Source organism: Hypanus sabinus, chromosome 12, assembly GCF_030144855.1.
Source record: "Hypanus sabinus isolate sHypSab1 chromosome 12, sHypSab1.hap1, whole genome shotgun sequence".
In the NCBI taxonomy this organism is placed as follows: domain Eukaryota; kingdom Metazoa; phylum Chordata; class Chondrichthyes; order Myliobatiformes; family Dasyatidae; genus Hypanus; species Hypanus sabinus.
The window spans coordinates 81,720,844-81,741,804 of NC_082717.1; the positions used below are offsets into that span (position 1 = coordinate 81,720,844).

At 41.8% G+C, this 20,961-nt stretch overlaps 1 protein-coding gene across 5 annotated transcripts in view; it reads left to right on the forward strand.

Moving 5' to 3' along the window:
* ralgapa2 (Ral GTPase activating protein catalytic subunit alpha 2) overlaps nt 1-20,961 on the forward strand; it is a 482,467-nt gene that overhangs the window by 67,809 nt on the left and 393,697 nt on the right. For all 5 annotated transcript variants that reach the window (XM_059986278.1, XM_059986280.1, XM_059986279.1 and 2 more), the window contains exon 2: nt 16,016-16,126. In XM_059986278.1, coding sequence (XP_059842261.1) covers nt 16,016-16,126 — 111 coding nt within the window. The remainder of the gene's footprint in view (nt 1-16,015; nt 16,127-20,961) is intronic.

The window sequence follows — 20,961 nt, forward strand, 5'->3', positions numbered from 1 at the left end:
GCATTTTCTCAAAGCAAAAGAATGGAACTCCTAGGATGTCAAGGCAAGCATTGGAAGATCATCTGAAGCTGATGTACTCAGACATGGGAGAACTGACCAAATCTGCAGTTTGGCTTCAGGCCCCCAGATACAGTGAGATAAAAGTAGTAAAGTGGGCAAGTGCTGCTTCTGTGCCAGCGCCAAATAGAGTTCTGTACAAATTACAAAAATGCATCAAGAGTCTTGAACTTCTTATGGAAACAGATGAAGGTGGGCTAGAAGAATAAACTTATTCCTAGAGCATAGCAGCGGGCAGGAGGAATTCTAATTCCTAATGAAAAAGATTGCTCAGAAATTCGACAGTTTCGGCAAATAAATCTATTAGATGTTGAAGGGAAATATTTTTCGGTATCATAGTTGTCTACTTACCTGGAGAAAAACAACTTTATTGACACACGTGTGCAGAAGGCAGGGATAACAGGTTTCTCTGGCTGCTTGGAACACACAAGTATAATTTGGCATCAAATATAATCTGCTAAAAGAGAAAGAAGAGATCTCCACATCTTGTTCTTGGACCTCACCAATGCTTTGGTTCAGTCTCACATAACCTCCTGTGGTCTTCATTTGAATTCTTCCGTGTACCAGAAGGTGTTACAACCTCGGTCAAAGCCTACTTTCAAGATCTCCAGTTCTCATTGATAACCACAGAGTACAACACAGCCTCTCAGCCTGTAGAGATAGGCTGTTGGTCTTTACCATGGCAATGGAAGTAATCATTAGAACTTCTAAATGGGCAGAAGGAGGAGAAGAACTGAAGTCAGAACTACATCTACAACCAATCAGGGCATTTATGGATGATTTAACCACCCTGACAACTACCATTCCATGTACCAAACGGTTGCTTGAGAAGCTTCATTCAAACATCAGATGCCAGTTAAAAGCTTGGGTCATTTGTACAGTGTAAACCTCAGTGATACAAATCAAGTGAAACAGTTGAGAGAAGAAATCATCAAAGGGTTTAAGGGCATTGATAAGACTTTGCTGCCAGGAAACTTCAAGCTCTAGTGCCTTCAGCTTGGATTGCTCCCTTGGGTGTGGTAGTCACTGACTCTGTATGAAGTTCCCATCACACATGTTGAAAAGATGGAGAGGTCAGTTAGTTCCTTCATTAAGAAGTGGGTGGGCCTACCAAGATCGCTAAGTAACATCTACCTAATATGGCAAAGAAGCTCTGGAATTGCCTGTCACAGGGCTGACTGAAGAGTTCAAGTGTGCCAAGGTGAGGTCTTAGATGACTCTCAGAATTTTGTGACAGTGTTGTCCAGGATACTACATCCAGGACCTTAACAGGGAGAAAGTGGAGTCCAGCAGCATAAGTAAAACAGGCAAAAGCAACACTCAGGTTTACAGACATGGAAGGCCAGGAGCAATCTGGAACAGGGGGCCTTGGTACAGGCTCAAATAGGCCCATTTGGCAAAAGGTAACAACACAAGACCAAAGGCAAGCTATGGTGGTGGAGGAAGTACAGTGACAGGAGGAGTAGATGAGCTATGCAAGAACAGTATCTTGGGCAAAACAAGGTGGACAAGGTGGGAGAACATTGAGAAAAGAAAACTTAGCTGGAAAGACTTGTAGGAAAAGGAAGGAAGAACAATGAGCTTCCTGATAAGAGCTGTTTATGATGCTCTCCCAACTCCCAAAAATCTAAACCAGTGGCTCTGTGAAGACCCAGTTTGTTCATTCTGTGGAAGAACAGCAAACCTCAAGCACATCCTCTCATCTTGCGAAGTAAGCCTGACTCAAGGAAGATACACGTGGAGGCACAACCAGATCCTCAGATGTTTGCTATCCATTGTGGAGAAGCAAAGGCTGAATAACAGCGCTGAGCCCCATATGACTGGAAGAACCACCACCTCCTTTGTCCTTGCAGGACAGACAGTGCCACCCTTGGTGTCAGGCATACTGGAGCTTGCTCGTGACCTGAACATGGCTCTCGACCTTGGAAAAAGGCTAATATTTGCCTCAGAGATGCCCACTACCACCCTCAGACCAGATCTGGTCTTGTGGTCTAGCAGTCTGAAGGCTTTAGTATTCTCAGAGCTCACAGTGCCCTCGGAGGATGCAGTCTGTGATGTGTATGAACAGAAACGTGAGATACGTTGAGCTGGCCACAGACACTAGGCAGCGTGGATAGAAAGTGCAGATTTTCCCGGTAAAGATTGGCTGCAGAGGATTTGTGCCTACTTCCATGGTCAGATTGCTGATGGGATTGGGAGTCTGAGGCCAGGACTAGGGGCAAGCTGTAAGTGAACTCCTGGAGGTAGCTGAGTGAAACAGTCGCTGGTTATGGATGAAGAGGAGTGATGCCATCTGGGCCCTACGATGACCCATGGGTGTCCAGATGTGGAGGGGGTGCAGCTGGGATGCTGGGTTGCACTGTTGAGCCCTCTGGAGATGTGGTGGGCTTAAATTGAAGAAACATCTAAGGGGGAGTGCCCACCTGATCACCCCCTGGGAAGCATCTGCCACCCACCAAGCCCTACCTCAATATTTCTTTGCTATGACCCGAATTAGGATCTGCTCATCAAAGGCATTGAAACATCTAGTCATATGACCTCAAACTGGATAATAGATTAAATCAAAAATCAACATATTTGGACGTCACGGGGGAGGCTGGTATTTAATATGCATCTGTATTTGGTCTTGGGGAAATGTGGCATGTTTCTGTCTTGAATAGTAGCAGTGTGGTGAAATCACTTCCAATATAGACATTCTTGGACCCGGTGTTTGAGAAATTTAATTCAGTGAATTCCATGGATGGTACAGACTTCCACAAGTGTTTGCAGTAGGAGAGCTCCAAGCAGAGCAGATTTTATCCTGGAATTTTTTTGAGCTGACTGTTGTCTGTCCTATTACAGGTAGATGGAGCACATAACCAGCCACCCTTCTGACTGAAATGGTGAAGCTGTTTGGGGATTTGGGAGGGAAAGCAGAATAATAGCCTTTGATTTGCGTGCCTTATCCACTTTATGATGTTAAGCCATGATAAGTATAGTATTAAGTATATTATATGGTTGCCTATTCCCAAGTTGTCCCTTCGAGGCAGAACAAGTACTACTTTAAACTTTGTTAATTTACATCCTTGCCTTGCATCTTTCTCTTGTGCAATTATATGTTGCAGGTCAAGTTTTTTTGCTTTCATTCTGTTCTTGGTTGTCAGACACATCAACACCTCTATTTCCTTAGGAGTCTAAAGAAATTTGGCACGCCCCTGACAGTTTTTATCGAAGCACCATAGAAAACCAGCAATCTGGATGCATCATGGCTAGCTATGGCAACTGCTCTATCCGTGACTGTAAGAAACCGCAGAAGGTTGTGGGCACTGCTCAGTACTTCATGGAATCCAGTCTTCCCTCCATAGACTCTCTCTTTACTTTTCACTGCCTCAGTAAAGCAACCAGCATAATCAAACAACCTCCCCTCTTTGGACATTCTCTCTTCTCCCCGCTCCCATTTGGCAGAAGATATAAAAGCCAGGCTCAAGGACATCATCTGACCCACTGTTGTAAGACCACTAAATGATTCTGTAGTCTGATATGGCAAATTCTGACCTCACAAATTTCATTATGAGTTACTGTAGTTGGTCTCATCTCTAATAATGATGTGACTTGCTATCAGAGAGAGGTAGACCATCTTGCAGCATGATATATTTGTAACAATTTGAAGCTTAATGCTATCAAGACAGTGAAAGTGAGGATTGATTTCCACTGGCAAACCCCTATCTCCCCCATCCCCTCCCCGCAGAAATTTGCTCAGGCTGTATTTGTGTTTGAGTCATTCAAATTCTTGGGAACTACCATTACCAATACATTGAAGTGGTACAAGCACATTACGCTGATCACTAGGAAAGTGGTTCTTTCAGCAGAAATGGTTCTGCCTTTGCCACCTTAGGAATTTTAACATCTCTGAGTGAATCCTGACAAATTTTTACTCAGCCATCATTGAGAGTGTTTGGTTTCCTGCTGTCCCCTCCCTCTCCAAGCCCAGGTTGCAGCATGTGGTCCACTCAGCAGACAAGATTATTGACTGTCAGCTACTGACATTAAAAGACCTGAAAAAAAAATTTCTGCTGACTCTACCCACCCTTGCAGTCACCTATTAACCAAGTTACCATCAGGGAGATGTGGCAAGTCCATCAACACCAGGGATCCGAATCAGAGTCAGGTTTATTCACTGGCATGTGTTGTGAAATTTATTAACTTAGTTGCAACAGTACAATGCAATGCATGATAATATCGGTTAAAAAAAAATCAATCACTTACAGTAAGTATATAAGTATATTAAATAGTTAGATTTAAACGTAGTGTGAAGCAGAAATAATATATTTCAATAAAGTGATGTAGTATTCATGGGTTTAATGTCAATTTAGGAATCGGATGGCAGAGGGGAAGAAGCTGGTCCTGAATCACTGAGTGTGTGCCTTCAGGCTTCTGTACTTCCTACCTGATGGTTACAATAAGAAGAGGGAAAGTCCTGGGTGATGAGGGTCCTTAATAATGGACGCTGCCTTTCTGAGGCACCACTCCTTGATTTTTATAGATGCACTGTAGAAAGCATTCTTCTAGGGTGCATCACAACCTGGTACGGAAGTTGTCCTGTCCAAGACCGGAAGAAGCTGCAGAGGATCGTGAACACAGCCCAGTGCATTACACAAACCAATCTTCCGTCCTTAGACTCACTTTACACCGCACGCTGTTGGAGCAGTGCTTCCAGGATAATCAAGGACACAACCCATCCAGCTAACACACTTTTTGTCCCTCTTCCCTCCGGGAGAAGGTTCAGGAGCTTGAAGACTCATCCGGCCAGATTTGGGATCAGCTTCTTTCCGACTGTGATAAGACTGCTGAACGGATCCTGAACTGGATCTGGGCCGTACCTCCCAAATATCCAGACCTGTCTCTCGGTTTGTTTTGCATTAACTTACTTTCCCTTTTCTATTCTTTATTTATGATTTATAATTTTTATTATATTTACTATCGATTTGTACTCCAGGGAGCGCGAAGCGCAGTATCAAATATCACTGTGATGATTGTACGCTCTAGTATCAATTGTTTGGCGACAATAAAGTAATAAAATAAAGTAAAGTGAAGATGTGTTGGATACTACGGAAGCTAGTACCCAAGATGGAGCTGACTAATTTTACAACTTCCTGTAGCTTCTTTCAGTCCTTTGCAGTAGCCCCCTCCCCTCAATACCAGACAGTGATGCTGCTTGTCAGAATGCTCTCTGCACTACGTCTATAGAAATTTTTGAGTGTTTGAGGTGACAAACCAAATCTCTTCAAACTCGTAATGAAATATAGCTGCTGTCTTGCCTTCTTTATAGCTGCACGTTGGGACCAGGTCAGATCCTCAGAGGCCTTGACACCTGGGAACTTGAAATTGCTCACTCACTCCACTTCTGATCCCTTTATGAGGATTGGTTGATATACCCTCATCTTACCCTTCCTGAAGTCCACATCAGCTCTTTTGTCTTACTGACATTGAGTGCAAGGTTGTTGCTGCAACACCACTCAATTATCTAGGATAGCTTGCTCCTGTACGCACTCTCATCTCCATCTGAGATTCTACCAACAGTGATTGTATCATCAGAAAATTTACAGTTGGCATTTGAGCTATACCTAGCCACACAGTCATGGGTACAGAGGGAGTAGAGCAGTGGGCTAAGCACACATCGCAGAGGTGCACCAGTATTGATAGTCAGCGAGGAGGATATATTATCACCAATCCACATGAATTGTGGTCTTCTGGTTAGGAAATCAAGGATCCAATTGCAGAGGGAGGTACACAGGCCCAGGTTCTATAGCTTATTGATCAGGAAAGTGGGAATGAAGGTGTTAAATGCTGTACTGTATTCAACGAACAGCATCCTGACATAGGTGTTTGTATTGTCCAGGTAGTCTAAGCCCATGTGAAGATCCATTGAGATTGCATCTGCCATAGAGCTATTGTGGCAATAGGCAAACTGCAGTGCGTCCAGGTCCTTGCGGAGGCAGGAGATGATTCTAGCCGTGACCAACCTCTCAAAGAACTTCATCACCATAGATGTAAGTGATACTGGATGATAGTCATTAAGGCATCTCACAGTATATTCTTCTTGGGCACTGGTATAATTGTCCTTTTGAAGCAGATGGGAACTTTTTACCATAACAGTGAGAGGTTAAAAATGTCCTTTAATACTCCTGCTAGTTGGTTAGCACAAGTTTTCAGAACCTTCTTAGGTACTCCATCGGGGCCTGCCACCTTTTGAGGGTTCACCCTCCTTGAAGACAGCCTGACATTGGCCTCTGAGACAGAGATCACTGCTGTAGTTCTGTTCTGCCTTTCAAAGCAGGCATAGAAGGCATTTAGCTCATATAGTAGTGCAGTGTTGTTGCCATTCATGCTTTTGAGTTTTGATTTGTAGGAACTAATGTCCTACAAACCTTGCCAGAGATGACATGTATCCGATTTTGCCTCCAACCTTGCTCGGAGTTGTTTCTTTGCTCTTGAAATAGCCCTCCACAAGTCATACCTGGTTTTCTTGTACAGAGCTGGGTCACCAGACTTAAATGCCACTGTTCTAGCTCTCAGCAGATGACAAACCTCTGGTTCGTTCATTCACTATTTTTGGTGTGGGAATGTTCAGCAACTTTTTGTAGGCTCACACTTATCCACACAGGGTTTAATGAAGTCAGTAACAACTACATCCAAAGATGAATCACTAAATACAGGACACATGTCATCTCCTAAGCTTCTTTTCTGTAGCTACTACCCAGCTTCTCAACAAAACTCAGTCTGTTGTGATACCCTAATTGTCCCTGCACAGCATCCTTTAAATAGTCTTTCCTGCTCTCTTTGATTTGTTGATAATTATTTAGTCTGTTCATATGTTCACATTTATTTAAGTTTCATTATTGACAGTTGCGCAAGTGACTGTTCTGCTAATTGTTGATTGCTCATGGCTGTTTGCACTATTGTCTTATAAATTTTTGGTTGCTATTGTGTTGTCTGTTATGGTATTCTCCTGCGATTTATGCTTGGCACTAAACCGCAATCAATTCTGGTACGATGCACATGCTTGTGATAAAGTGATTCTGATTCTAACCTTGCACCCTGTTGTCTACCACGCTTGTACCTTTTCTGTATCTGTTACACTTTATACTGCATTCTGTTATTGTTTTACTTTGTACTACTTCAATGCGCTGTTGTAGTTAATTAATCTGTACCACAAGGTTTTCACTGTACCTCAGTGTATAAGACAACAATAAATCAATTGCAATAATATGAAACATGCTTGAATAGTTCTTCTGCTTTATAAATAGTGCAGATCTTAGATAATAATCCCTAAAGGATTCAAAAAAGGACAACTTAATATGCCTCTTGCAAAGTACAGTATATTATGGAACCAACATAATATGTGGATTATCAGCTGGTAGAGTGGTTTATCAGACTGTAAAGACGGCTATATGTCAAATTGTTTACATTGGCAAACTGGAATGGTGAAAGCATGATCTTTTTCTTGGGTTGCCCCACAAAATCTGGGATGCCTTCAGCATTCAGGTTTCAGACGCACCACATGTTCCATTAGTGTGATTGTGAGATATGTTAGGGTGAAGGAAGAAGATATTAGATTAAATGAAAAAAATAAAGGAAGTATCTATAGAGAAATATAATACAGGCCGCTATAGAAAATGGATGTTTCCAACTCTGAGAAAGATTGGCTTACAGATAGTTCTCAGCCACAGAACCCTTGCATAACCCCAGCATTGCCTGTATAAGCTTCTATATTTGAGAGTAGTTTGAATTCATCTTGAGATCAGCAGGGTTTGACTGTGCTTCTGCTTATTTAAAAATCTCAACAAGTCATATTTGAATGTGTCATGAATAAGAAATGTTGATAATAAGTTGATGTGGTTAGAATTTTGCAAGCAGAGGTTTTCTGTATGGATCAAATAAAAATAACTTGTGAATCATCTAATTGGATTTGAATTACATGCTAGGAAAGGTAGGCTTCTGGGGTAATTTCTTGATGATAGCAAGATTAGCTTATGAGCATGCTATTGAGGGCAACAAATTCGTGTGTTTGTTTATGAATGTGCATGGATTGGGAATTTTACCATACTCTTCACTGGAATTGACAAAATGAGTGAATTATTTTAAGAATATTAGTATATTTTTCCAAAATATTTTACTGCTTGTAAATAAGTAATGCAAACTGAACTAGGGGAAGATTATGATGAGCTTTTAGAACTTTATGTGAAAACATACTTGCTTACACTTTGAATTGAGATACAGGTGTCCCCTGCTTTACGAATGTTTGCTTTACGCCACTTTGCTTTTACAAAAGACCTATATTAGTAACCTGTCTTTGCATTACAAAGAGGATTTTCGATTGTAGGAAAATTTTTCCCATATAAATTAATGGTTCTTCGCTTTATGCTCTTTCGGTTTAAGAAAGTTTTATAGGAATGCTCTACCTTTGTAAAGGGGGGGGGGGGCGGACCTGTTTTGGTATTTTGTCTATTGTATAAAACCAGATTATGTGCAAATTAACTACAATACTGTGAATGTTTCCAAAATTCCTTTCAATTTGAGAAGTAACTAATTGTCTTGACAAGTAATACAAGTAGAGTGGCCCTTATGTGAAATTCCAAAATCTGAAAACCTCCAAATTACATTTTTTGAGCGTTGACATGATATCACAAATGGAAGATTCCACATGGCGCAGTAAACTTCCCAGGTGATGGGCAGGTCTCTGCACCACAGACAGGTCTAAGACATGTAATGAAGAGAAGTTAATGAAAAATAGAAAACCACTGCATAAAGTAAAAAAATGAAGATCTCCATCTTGTATCATCAGTGTTGGAGTGAACATATGCCGTTTAACCTTACGCTGGTCATGAAACGAGCAAAGATCTATCTGACAAACTGAAAATGGAAGGTAATTGTAAATATTCAGCAGTCTGATTGCAGAAGTTTAAGAAAAGGCACGGCATTAAATTTTTAAAGCATCTGCTGGTCTCGAATCTAGCACCTGAACAAGTCTACGATGCTGATTGTTTGATACATTATATAATGGCATTACATTTTTACAGAGTCGCTGATGAAAATCGAACACCAGAACAGGTCTACAATGCATACATAAAACCTAAAAAAAAGGTAAAAGTGTACGGTGTACTGTAACCTTTTAATCAAAACACAGCATCGTAGGTGGAGACTGAAAGTTTGCCATTGTTTGTTGTTGTTGAACACCTGATTGAGGTATTCTCCCAATGCTGCTGTGCTGTTTTGGTTATCCTGCGCACATTATATTTTAATAATATTAACGGTAAGTAATAATCTGTACTAAATACATATGTGTGATAAACAAGTGCAAGACAAAGGTCGCTATCAATAGTACATAAAGCCAGAGTTGGTAATTACGCCAATCCTATGTATAGCATTATATAATTCCAAAATATGAAAAGATATGAAATCCAAAAAACTTCCGGCCCCAAGCATTTTGGTTAAGCAGTACTCAAACCTGTATTGCATTGCTTATGCAATCGTTCTTTGATTTGCAAAGGTGTATTCTGAGGAAATGGGGAAAAAAACATTTCCAATAAATTTCAGTTTAAAAAGTGCAGTTGCATTCCAGGGCTCAAGAATTTGTGTTGAAAAAGCCTAGCCATCTAACAACACGTTAACACAGGTATCTGAAATAAAGCATTTTATTGACAACTAACTCTTCAATGTGGATTTAGACAAAAATGTTTATCTTTCAGCACACTTATCAGTTGAAACTGACAACATCCTGAGAGGTCTTGATAGGGTGCATACCTCCTCCTGTGGGAGAATCTGGAAAAAGGATTCGACCATTAAAAATCTTGATGAGGTGCAGTTTTCTGATGAGAATTAAATGCCTTTGGAACTTTCATCCTTTGTGTAGTGAAATCTTAATTATCTTTTGGGGAGATTCTCAAAAAAGCACACAGATGGAAATACAAAATTAAATGAGTGATCAAGTCATCCATGACGTGATTAATTCATGGCATAGGCTTGAGAGGTCTAGTGATCTAATCCTACTCCTAATTCATTATGCATTTCGTATCGAGGTGATGGCGGGGGGGGGGGGGGGGGATTAGAGGCAGAGTTGTCACTGGTTCTTGTTGATGAATCTGAGCTTGCCGGAGTTTGACTTTGCATGCAAGAGTTCTTCTTGGATGGCTGATAATAAAAAGACAAGGAAGGTGTCAGTGACTATCTGGACAGCTCTTGTCTGGATTCATCTGGTAAATATCCTCAGAGCAATGCAGGCCTTTTCTATCATTGAGCCACATTGAATGTTGTGCTTTACATTATAATTGTTGTGTTTGAAAATGACTATCCCTTTCTTGGTGCAGCAGATTGTTTCTTGGTTCAGTTCCATGGGAGCTGAAAGCACATAACTTACTTCATATGCAATTCATTTTGCAATAGTAGATGTACTGAGATAGTCCAATGCTTATTTTCACATTCTGTCTATTTCACATTTCCTGAATATTGCGATCTTAATATCTTAATGCTGCTTAGCTCTGAAATGATACCAAAGACATCTTAAATGGTGCTAATTTTATGTTGGTGGCTTCTTGCTCCCTTTGTGGCTCCTGTTGGCCAAGCAGAAAACTCTTATTTTGAAACCTTTGAAAGGCAATTTTTAATTTCCATGTCAAACCTACTATATCAAATGCAGCCTTATTTAACAGCATCTTGGAGGGGATTTTTTCAGATTAGTTATCCCATAGGAGCTAAAAACACACTGGCTATAACTTTTCCATGTACCATTCATTGTTGCAATGATAATGTCTTTGTAAGATGTACTGTGGTAGTCCAATGCCTATCTTGACATTGTATCTACTTCACATTTCCTGAATATTGCATATTTTAACACTGCTTACCAGGTAGTACGTCCTCAAACATACCTCAATGAACATTGTGGTGTGACGTGTAGGTCATATTATTCATGTCATAATTGATTTAAGATTGCATGATATTGACGTGAAAAGAATAAAGAGACTTGAGAATGGAAAATGTTGACAAGTTTTATGGCAATGAAGCCATTTGATTATGTAAAAAGGATCACACACAAAATGCTGGAGGAACTCAGCAAGTCATGATGTTTTGGGCCGAGATCCTTCATTTGGATTGGGAAAAAAAGGTGAGGTTAGACCAAAAAGGTCAGGGAAGGGTAGGAAGAAATACAAGGTGGAAGGTGATAGGTGAAACTGGGATGGGAGAGGGGTGAGTAAAGAGGAGGTTGATAGGTGTAAGAGATAAAGGGCTGTAGAAGGGGAATCTGATAGAAGAGGGTAGAAGACTATGGAAGGAAAGGGAGGGGGACGAGCACCAGAGAGAGGTGATGGACAGGTAAGGTGAGAGGGGAACGGTGAATTGATGTTCATGCCATCAGGTTGAAGGCTACCCAGACGAAATATGAGGCATTGCCCCTCCAACCTGAGTGTGGCATCATCACGGCCATTGAGGAGGCCATGGACGTGTTTCTGAATGAGAATGGGAAATAGAATTGAAATGGGTGGCCACCGAGAGGTCCCGCTTTTTCTGGCGGACAAGAGCATAGGTGCTCGGTGAGGTGATCTCCCAATCTACATTAGGTCTCACCGATATACAGGAGGCTGCACCGGCAGCACAGAATACGGTAGATGACCCCAACAGAAGTGAGGTGTCACCTCACCTGGAAGAACTGTTTGGGGCTCTGAATGGTAGTGAGGGAGGAGGTGTAGGGGCAGATATGGCACTTGTTGTGCTTGCAAGGATAAGTACTAGCAGGCAGATCAGTAGGGAGGGATCAGTAAGGGAGTTGTGTCAGAAGTGATCCCTGTGGAAAGCAGAAAGTGTGGAGGCTGGGAAAGATGTGCTTGGTGGTGGGATCCTGTTGGAGATGGCAGAAGTTATAGAGAATTATGTGCTGGAAACGGAGGCTAGTGGGTTGTAAGCGAGGACGTGTGGAACCCTTTCTTTTCCCTGGTGGGGTGGCAGGAGGGTGGGATGAGGGTAGACGTGCACGAAATGGAAGAGATGTTGGTGAGGGCAGCATCACTGGTGGAGGAAGGAAAGCCGCTTTCTTTGAAGAAAGATGTCATCGCATTAGTTCTGGAATGAGAAACCTCATCCTGAGAGCAGATATGGCAGAGTCAGAGGAACTGAGAGAAGGGGATGGCATTTTTTACTAGTGACATGGTGGGAAGAGATATAGTCCAGGTAGCTGTGAGAATCAGTGGGTTTATAAAAGATATCAGTAGATAAACTGCCTCCAGGGATAGTGGCAGAGTGATCAGGAAAGGGGAAGGAGGTGTCAAAAATGGACCAGGTAAATTTGAGGGCATAATGGAAGTTGGAGGCAAAGTTGATTAAGTCAATGAGCTCAGCATGGGTGCAAGAAGCAGCACCAATGCAGTCATGGATGTAGCGGAGGAAGAGTTGTGGAGTGATACCTGTGTAGGCTTGGAACATAGTCAGGTCCCATAGCCACCAAAAAGCTAGTCATAGCTGAGACCCATGCAAGTGCCCAGGGCTAAACCTTTGGTTTAGAAGCTGTTTTTATTAGGGTACAAACAATAACTTATTCGTGCAAAATTAAAATGACATAGCTGACTGGTTATTTAGGTAATTCTCAGGGACATCCATACACAAAATGTTATTATTTATGGACAATATTATTGAGAAATGGGAATACCACCATGCATTTGTAGAATAGAGAATTGCCATTTGGAGCTGAATGGGTTAAGGATTAATGAGAGAAGATGGAGGGAAATGGATGAGGGCATGAGGCATCAGCACCAGATATTGTGTGTTGGAGAGCATTTTAATTTGAAATTGTAACATTTACTCTCTACTGTTTGGCATCGCATTAGATTTATGACTCTATATTGCGTGGATTCATTCTTTGGAAGGTGCTGTACCCAATGTGTGAAGTTGACTGCAGAGGATATGATGAAATTCCAAATCTTCTCTTGGCTACTTCCGTTTTCTAAACTTCTAACAAATGGTTTTACCAGGACAAAATATGAAGAGCAACTTTATCTTTTATTTTTGCATGACCTAGTCCACATATCCAGATTCAGATTTAACTCTGTTCTGCAAGTTTGCAGATGATACCGCCATAGTGGGTTGTATCTCAAATAACAATGAGTTGAAGTACAGGAAGGAGATAGAGAACATAGGAACATAGTGTTATAACAACAACTTTTCCCTTAAAGTCAGCAAAACAAAAGAACAGGTCATTGACTTCAGAAAGGGTGAGGGGTGGTGCAGGTGCTTCTGTCAACATCAGTGGTGCTGAAGACGAGAGGTCTGAGAGCTTCGAGTTCCTCGGAGTGAGGGTGGTACGGTAGCACAGTGATTAGCACAATGCTTTACAGTACCAGTGACTTGTCTCTTTAAAGCAATTGTGGACTTGCTAGTTCAATGATATTGGAATTGGAATATTATCGCACATACTGAGGTACAGTGAATAGCTTGTCTTGTATTTTGTTCATACAGATCAATTCATTGTACAGTACATTGAAGTAGTACAAGGTAAAACAATAACAGAATGCAGAATTAAGTGTTACAGTGACAGAGAAAGTGCAGTGCATGTGAACAATAAAGTGTAATATCATTGAACCAGCAAGTTCTAAGTCCACAATTGCTTTATAGAGAGATGAATAAGAGGGAGAGAAATCCAGGAAAGAGAAAAGCAGTAGGCACTTACTTTTAAAGGGAAAGTGGAACGTACATAAAGATCAGAGTGGGAAGACTGAAACCAAAGGCATGAAGCTGAAGGTTGGAAAATTTAAGTGACATTATTTAAACTTAAATGTGAATGACACTTTTGTCAATAACTGGGTTTGGAAACAATATGATGACATATTGTTATTGAAATGTTGAATGAGAGGCAAAGGCAAGGGATTGTACTTGGGTGAGGCAGCTGGTGGAATGTGCAGCTAAATAAAAGGCAAAGAGTTGTCTCCAGCAGTTTCCTCCTCTTCCCAATGTAACATTTCTATCAATACCAGGATTTTAAGTGAATCATTCAAAGTGCCTGTAAATGCTAAGGGTCTTGGTCATTGGTGATTTATGAAGTGTTATGCATCTCAGAATATCCCAAATTTATTGTTATTTGGATATATAAATAATGAAATGGACAGAAAAGAGCAAGAGAATATGACTAAGAAATTTAACTATATTGTTTATAGGCCTTTTTTAATATTAATATGAGTTTCCCAATCTTGAAAATAGAACAATCTGACAATGTTGAATGAAGATTAGCTTGAAATATTGCACATTGTTGATGGTTCCTTGAAAATAATTGTTTGTAGATGTTTTCTGATTATACTGCTTTTTTATTTTTATACTGCTTATCAAACGTACTTATCTATGCTTTGGGTCATTCTAATTGTCATTCATAATTGCGATGACTATTATAATTCATTATAGCTTTCTTCAACATCAAAGAATCAGAATTGGGTTAATTATCACTGGCATATGCAAGGATCCTCAGAGCTGTAGTTTTATTCTCCCTTTCATAACAAGTATAAAAGGCGTTGAGCTTGTCTGGTAGTGAAGCGTCACTGCCATTCATTATGTTAAGTAGATACTGTAATTGCATTATTATCATTTTTGATGAGTCAAATACAACCTACAGGTAAATGGATATAGAATTTTAAAAATATGATTGCTCATCTGTTAAGCTATAGCTATGTACTCTGTCTCGTTTCCCATCCAATGAATATTCTGCGGTCTTGTTATCCATAACTGTAACCTTCCCTGTAAAAACATGTACTATAATGCATGTCATTTTTATTCTAACAATTGTCAGTGCTTTATTTTCAACTCATTGTTCGCTAGATGCAAACCCATTTTACGCATTGCATCAAAGTCTTTCACCTTCTATTTTCGTCCTCCGTTTGCTGCACACGTCTTTGTATTGTGTATAAGCCTGTGAAGCAGAGTAGACAAGTTGTAATTTGTGTCTGCTTGAAATGTCTATTGATCAGCTGTTGGACTAAGAAAACATTTAGAAATTTCCTGCAAGAATAGATTGAATACTGATGGTTGAATCTAATGCTACTAATGCTAATGTGTTCAAAAGTATTGATGATATTGGGATTATAGGGGGATTAAGGATGGGATGGCTCTTCATAAAATTATTTAAGATACTGAATCGTAAGATTTTTTGGAACTGATCCTTTAATTTTTTTGAGATCTAGGCTTCATGGCAAGGCTAATATTTATAAGACCTTAATGTTGAAGACCAACATTCGTGAACTATTTCAGTCTTTCTGCTGAAGATAGTCCGATTTTGTTAAGTAGGGAATGCCACAGTTTAAACCTAGTGATGGAACTGAAATAGGCTTCCTAGGTTGAATGATGTGCAACATGGGAATGCAAGCTAGTTTTCATTCTAGGCAACCATTACAGGTGATACTAAATATTCTAAATGTTTTTCAGGTTTCAGAAGTCTAATATGCATAATTAGAGATTTAAGTACTAGAAATTGATGTATTAGCCAAATTGATATACCAAATCTTGAACTTTTTATATTTGTGTTAAATTGATTTTTTTTTTGTTTTGTTTGTATGTTGGGTAAGATTAGAACTAAAGATCATGGGTTAAAGATGAAATGTTTAAGGGGATCATAAGGGGGAACTTTTCACTCAGAAACAGTGGAATGAGCTGCCAGCAGAAGAGGTGGATGCTGATTTGATTGTAACATTTACAAGTTTGGATAAATACCGGGATGGAAGGTATGTGGGCTGTGGTCTAGTCAGAGGTTCCCAACCATTTTTTATGCCATGAACCAATACCATTAAGCAAGGGGTCCATGAACCCCAGTTGGAAATCCCTGGTCTAGATGCCGGTTGATAGGACTTAGCAGAATAATAGTTTAGTATGATGAAATTGGCCAAGAGGCCTGTTTCTGTGCTGTAATGCTCTATGACAATATGTAATAGTAAGTGTTCTTTTAATATTACAGATACTTTGGAAAGAAGTGAACTGAAGCAATTCTTTGAAACCAACTACTCTCAGATCTATTTTATATTCTTCGAAAACCTGTTCACACTGGAAAGTAGCTTAAAACAAAAAGGTAATTTTTTTAATGATTAACATACTTTCCTGGCTTATATTTCCATTAACGTTTTGAACTAAATTCTCAAGTAATTTTCACAGTTTTTAACAACTTTTAGAATGTTGATTGATATTTGCATTATTTCTTATTTTGCAATGGTTTGAATAGTTAAGATATTTACACATCTTATAGCATTGACAGCTCACTGAATTGGTTCTGAGATTTTTGACTCTGCTGCTCTCAGATATTTTAAGAAATTGTTTGGTCTGAGGGAGTATACTAATTTTAGAATTTGTGTGAGGAAATAAAAGCAACATACTAATTTTGCATAATGTCAATTAGGTGATTTAAAGGCAGGCTGCAAGTTGAGAATCTCCAAAGCTTCCAAATGCTTAACTGTTTCTTCATTCATTTAGCATATGGACTTTAAAACATTCATCACATTTAAATGCTTGCTGTATTTGAATATTAATTATTCATTATACCTTTTATAGCAAGTTATATTTTGCAATTTACGGCACAGATAACTGAAAATATGAGAATTATTAATAATATAAGTCCACGTGATTCATTCTTGCTGTTTGTTGTAAGATCTTTACAATTTTAAAGCGGATTACCTGTATTTTATTCGTCCCAATTATTTTGTTTTTATTCCATGTGCTTGATTTATCCCTAAAACATATTATATAAGCAGTGTTGTTACTGCCCTTGGTTCCAGATGCCATCCTCTACAACTTAAAAGGGCACAATTTTTGTACTTACATGTGCAGAGAAATGCATGACAAAATGCACAAGGTGTTCTCGTCAAACAAATTCTGAGCGAACTTATCAAACAGAAAGTTCCCCGTACGAGCATATTTCCCACCTAAACTGTGGAGGAATGTTAAGCCTTGCTGTACAAATGTTGCTGTTCCATACCTAGCCTTGGAAGTCCATTTGGCAGAGTAACAACAAAAGTGGTCAATCATTTTGTGATGCTATCTTTATTAATGGCATTCACTTTTCTGAGCGGAAATACTCAAAAGCTGCTACATCCTTGAGTATTATTTAAGTTGTGATTGTTGATGGAACAGAGAACAATAAATCACAGGAAAAGGCTCCCTGGCCCACAATAGTCATAGAAAAGTACAGTACAGAACTGGACCCTTTGGCCCATCTAGCCTGCGCAGAGCCATTTTAAACTGCTTGTTCGCATTGACCTGCACCGGGACCATAGCCTTCCATATCACTACTACCCATGTACCTATCCAAACTTCTCTTAAATGTTGAAATCGAGCTCAAGTATACCACCTGCACTAGAAGCTCGTTCCAAACTCTCATGACCCTCTGAGTGCAGAAGTTTTCCCTCTTGTTTCTCTTAAACTATTCATCTTTGACCCATAACCCATGATCTCTAGTTGTAGTCCAACTCAACCTCAGTGGAAAAAGTCTGCTTGCATTTACCCTATCTATACCCCTCATAATTTTGTATACTTCTATCAAGTCTCCTCTCAGTCTTCTACATTCCAAGTAAAAAAGATCTCACCTTTTCAATCTTTCCACATAACTCAGGTGCTCCTTGCAACATCCTTGTAAATTTTCTCTGTACTCTTTCAAATTTATGTACATCTTTCCTGTAAGTAGATGACTAAAACTGCACACAATATTTCAAATCAGCCCTCACCTTTGTCTAATACAACTTCAACATAACATACCATCTTCTGTACTCAGTACTTTGATTTATAAAGGCTAATGTGCCTAAAGATATTTTATGATCCTATCAAACTATGATTCCATTTTCAATCAATTAAGAACCTGTACTCCCAGAACCCTTTGTTTGACCATACTCCTCAGTGTCCTACCATTCATTGTGTAAAACATACTGGTTGGTCCTACCAAAGTGCAAAACCTTGCTCTTGACCACATTAAATCCCACTTGCCAGTTTTTGGTCCATTTTTCCAGCTCGTACACATCCTGCTGCAAGCCATGATAATCTTCCTTGCTGTCCACTACATCCCCAATCTTGGTTATCTCTTTTACCAGATCATTGATATAGATGACATACAGCAATGGACTCAGCACCAATCCCTGCAGCACTCCACTAGTCACAGGCCTCCAGTCAGAGTGGCAACTATCTACTACCACTCTCTGGCTTCTCCCACAAAGCCAATGTAATTTATTACCTCATTTTGAATGCCAAGCGACTGAACCTTCCTGACCAACCTCTCATGTGGGACCTTGTCAAATGCTTTGCTAAAGTCCATTTAGACAACATCCACTGCTTTGCCTTCATCAACTTTCCTGGGAACATCCTTGGAAAGACTCTATAAGATTGCTTTGATATGACGTACCATGCATGAAACCATGCTGGCTATCCTTAGTCAGTCAGCTTCTATGTAAATACTCATATATCAGTCCCTTAGAATATTTCCCAATAACTTTACCACTATTGATGTCAGACGAACCAGCCTATATTCAAAGTTCAAAGGTTCATATATTATTAAGGTATGCAGCTCTAAAATTCTTCTTCTCCAGAGACGAAACAAAAGAACAGCAGCATAATCATCACCTCCAAATCCCTCCTCCTCACACAAAAAACTAACAAAAATGGAGTAAGAACATTGACCATCCCCCCCGACAAATACCCCTTCCCCATACACAAAAATATGAGAAAGTGTGTGCGAAAAATAAAGAATATAAAAGCCATGAGACTGAAAGTAACTCTGTAATCCGGGTCCATATCCAAAACACAGAAAACCTTGGTAACATTTTCTGGACACAGGCCACCCTCTCTGGCAGCAGAGCGATCCCTCCAGTGATCAAAAGGCAGTCTTGTAGTGGTGTGCTACATGCAGCGCTAAAATTATGACACGGAGTTGGTAACTGCAGTCGAAGGAAAAAACTTTATTCGAAATCCTTAGCCTCACTTTTAAGCCTCCCTCAACCTGCCCCCCGTGCCGCAGAGGCTCCAAAGCTCTGTGCTCGCAAACCCCCGTAGGCTATCTAATTGTGAGCCGGTTCGGATGTGCCAGGAAATGGGTCGCCACATAACACCCCCCCCCCCCCCCCCCCCCAGAACCGGCGATACACCCCCCAATGTCCACAGTCTGGGCCGGAACCTGCTTGGGAGGTCGGCCTCTGCGCTGAGGTGCCGGAAACTCGGCCGGTTGCGCCAGGTCCACATGGGCCGGTTTGAGTCGGTCCACCGTGAAAACCTCCTCTTTCCCCCCAACGTCCAGCACGAACGTGGACCCGTTGTTCCGGAGCACCATAAATGGCCCCGCGTATTACTGCTGTAGCAGTGGCCGATGCCTGCCCCTTCGTACAAACACAAACTTACAGTTCTGCAGCTCTTTGGGTACGCAGGTCGGGTTCCGCCCATGCTGTGAAGTGGGTATGGGGGCCAGTTTACCGAGCTTCTCGTGTAGTCTGCCCAGGACTGCTGCGGGATCTTCCTCTTGCCCCCGTGGGGCTGGTAGGAACTCCCCGGGGACGACCAGGGGCGCGCCGTATACCAACTCGGCAGACGAGGTGTGCAGGTCATCCTTGGGCGCTGTGCGGATGCCGAGTAGGACCCAGGGAAGCTCGTCCGCCCAGTTGGCTCCTCACAGGCGGGCCATGAGGGCCGACTTCAGGTGACGGTGGAAACGCTCCACTAGCCCGTTCGACTGTGGGTGGTAGGCAGTTGTGTGGTGCAGCTGAGTCCCCAAAAGGCTGGCCATAGCTGACCACAGGCTGGAGGTGAACTGGGCGCCTCTGTCGGAGGTAATGTGGGCTGGTACACCAAAGCGAGATACCCAGGTGGCGATCAGGGCTCGGGCGCAAGATTCGGAGGTGGTGTCGGTGAGCGGGACCGCCTCTGGCCATCTTGTGAACCGGTCCACGATAGTCAGGAGGTGCCGCGCTCTGCGTGACACTGGCAGGGGGCCCATGATATCCACATGAATGTGGTCGAAACGCTGGTGGGCGGGATGGAACTGCTGCGGTGGGGCTTTGGTGTGCCGCTGCACCTTGGCCGTCTGGCAGTGCATGCATGTTTTGGCCCATTCACTGACCTGTTTGTGGAGTCCGCACCAAACGAACCTGCTGGAATGCTCCAAGTTATGAATGGAGTCGAAAACACGGCGCCGCCAGGCTGTCGGGACGACGGGATGGGGCTGGCTGGTGGCGACGTCACAGAGTAGGGCCCTCTCACCCGGGCCTTCGGGGAGGTCCTGGAGCTGCAAACTGGAGGCTGCGGTTCTGTAACTCGGAATCTCCTCATCTGCCTGCTGTGCCTCTGCCAGTGCCTCAAAGTCTACCCCTTGGGAAAGGGCATGAACGGTAGGGTGAGAGAGCGCATCCGCCATGACATTGTCCTTACCCGAGACGTGCCGGACATCCGTCGTGTATTCAGAGATGTAGGACAGGTGGCGTTGCTGGCGGGATGACCAGGGGTCGGACGCTTTCGTAAACACAAAGGTAAGCGGTTTGTGGTCCGTGAACACGGTGAAGGGCCGACCTTCTAGGAAGTACCTGAAATGCCGGATTGCCAGGTAGAGCGCCAACAGTTCCCGGTCAAAAGCACTGTACTTGAGCTTGGGTGGCCGCAAGTGTTTGCTGAAAAACGCCAGGGGTTGCCAGCAACCTGCGATGAGTTGCTCCAGCACCCCACCGACTGCCGTGTTAGATGCGTCCACTGTGAGGGCAGTAGGGGCGTCCATTCTGGGATGTACTAGCATTGCGGCGTTCGCCAAAGCTTCCTTCGTTTGAACGAAAGCGTCGGCGGACTCCTCGTCCCAGGTAATGTCCTTGCTCGGACCCGACATCAGGGCGAACAGGGGGCGCATGATCTGGGCAGCTGAAGGGAGGAAGTGGTGGTAGAAATTGACCA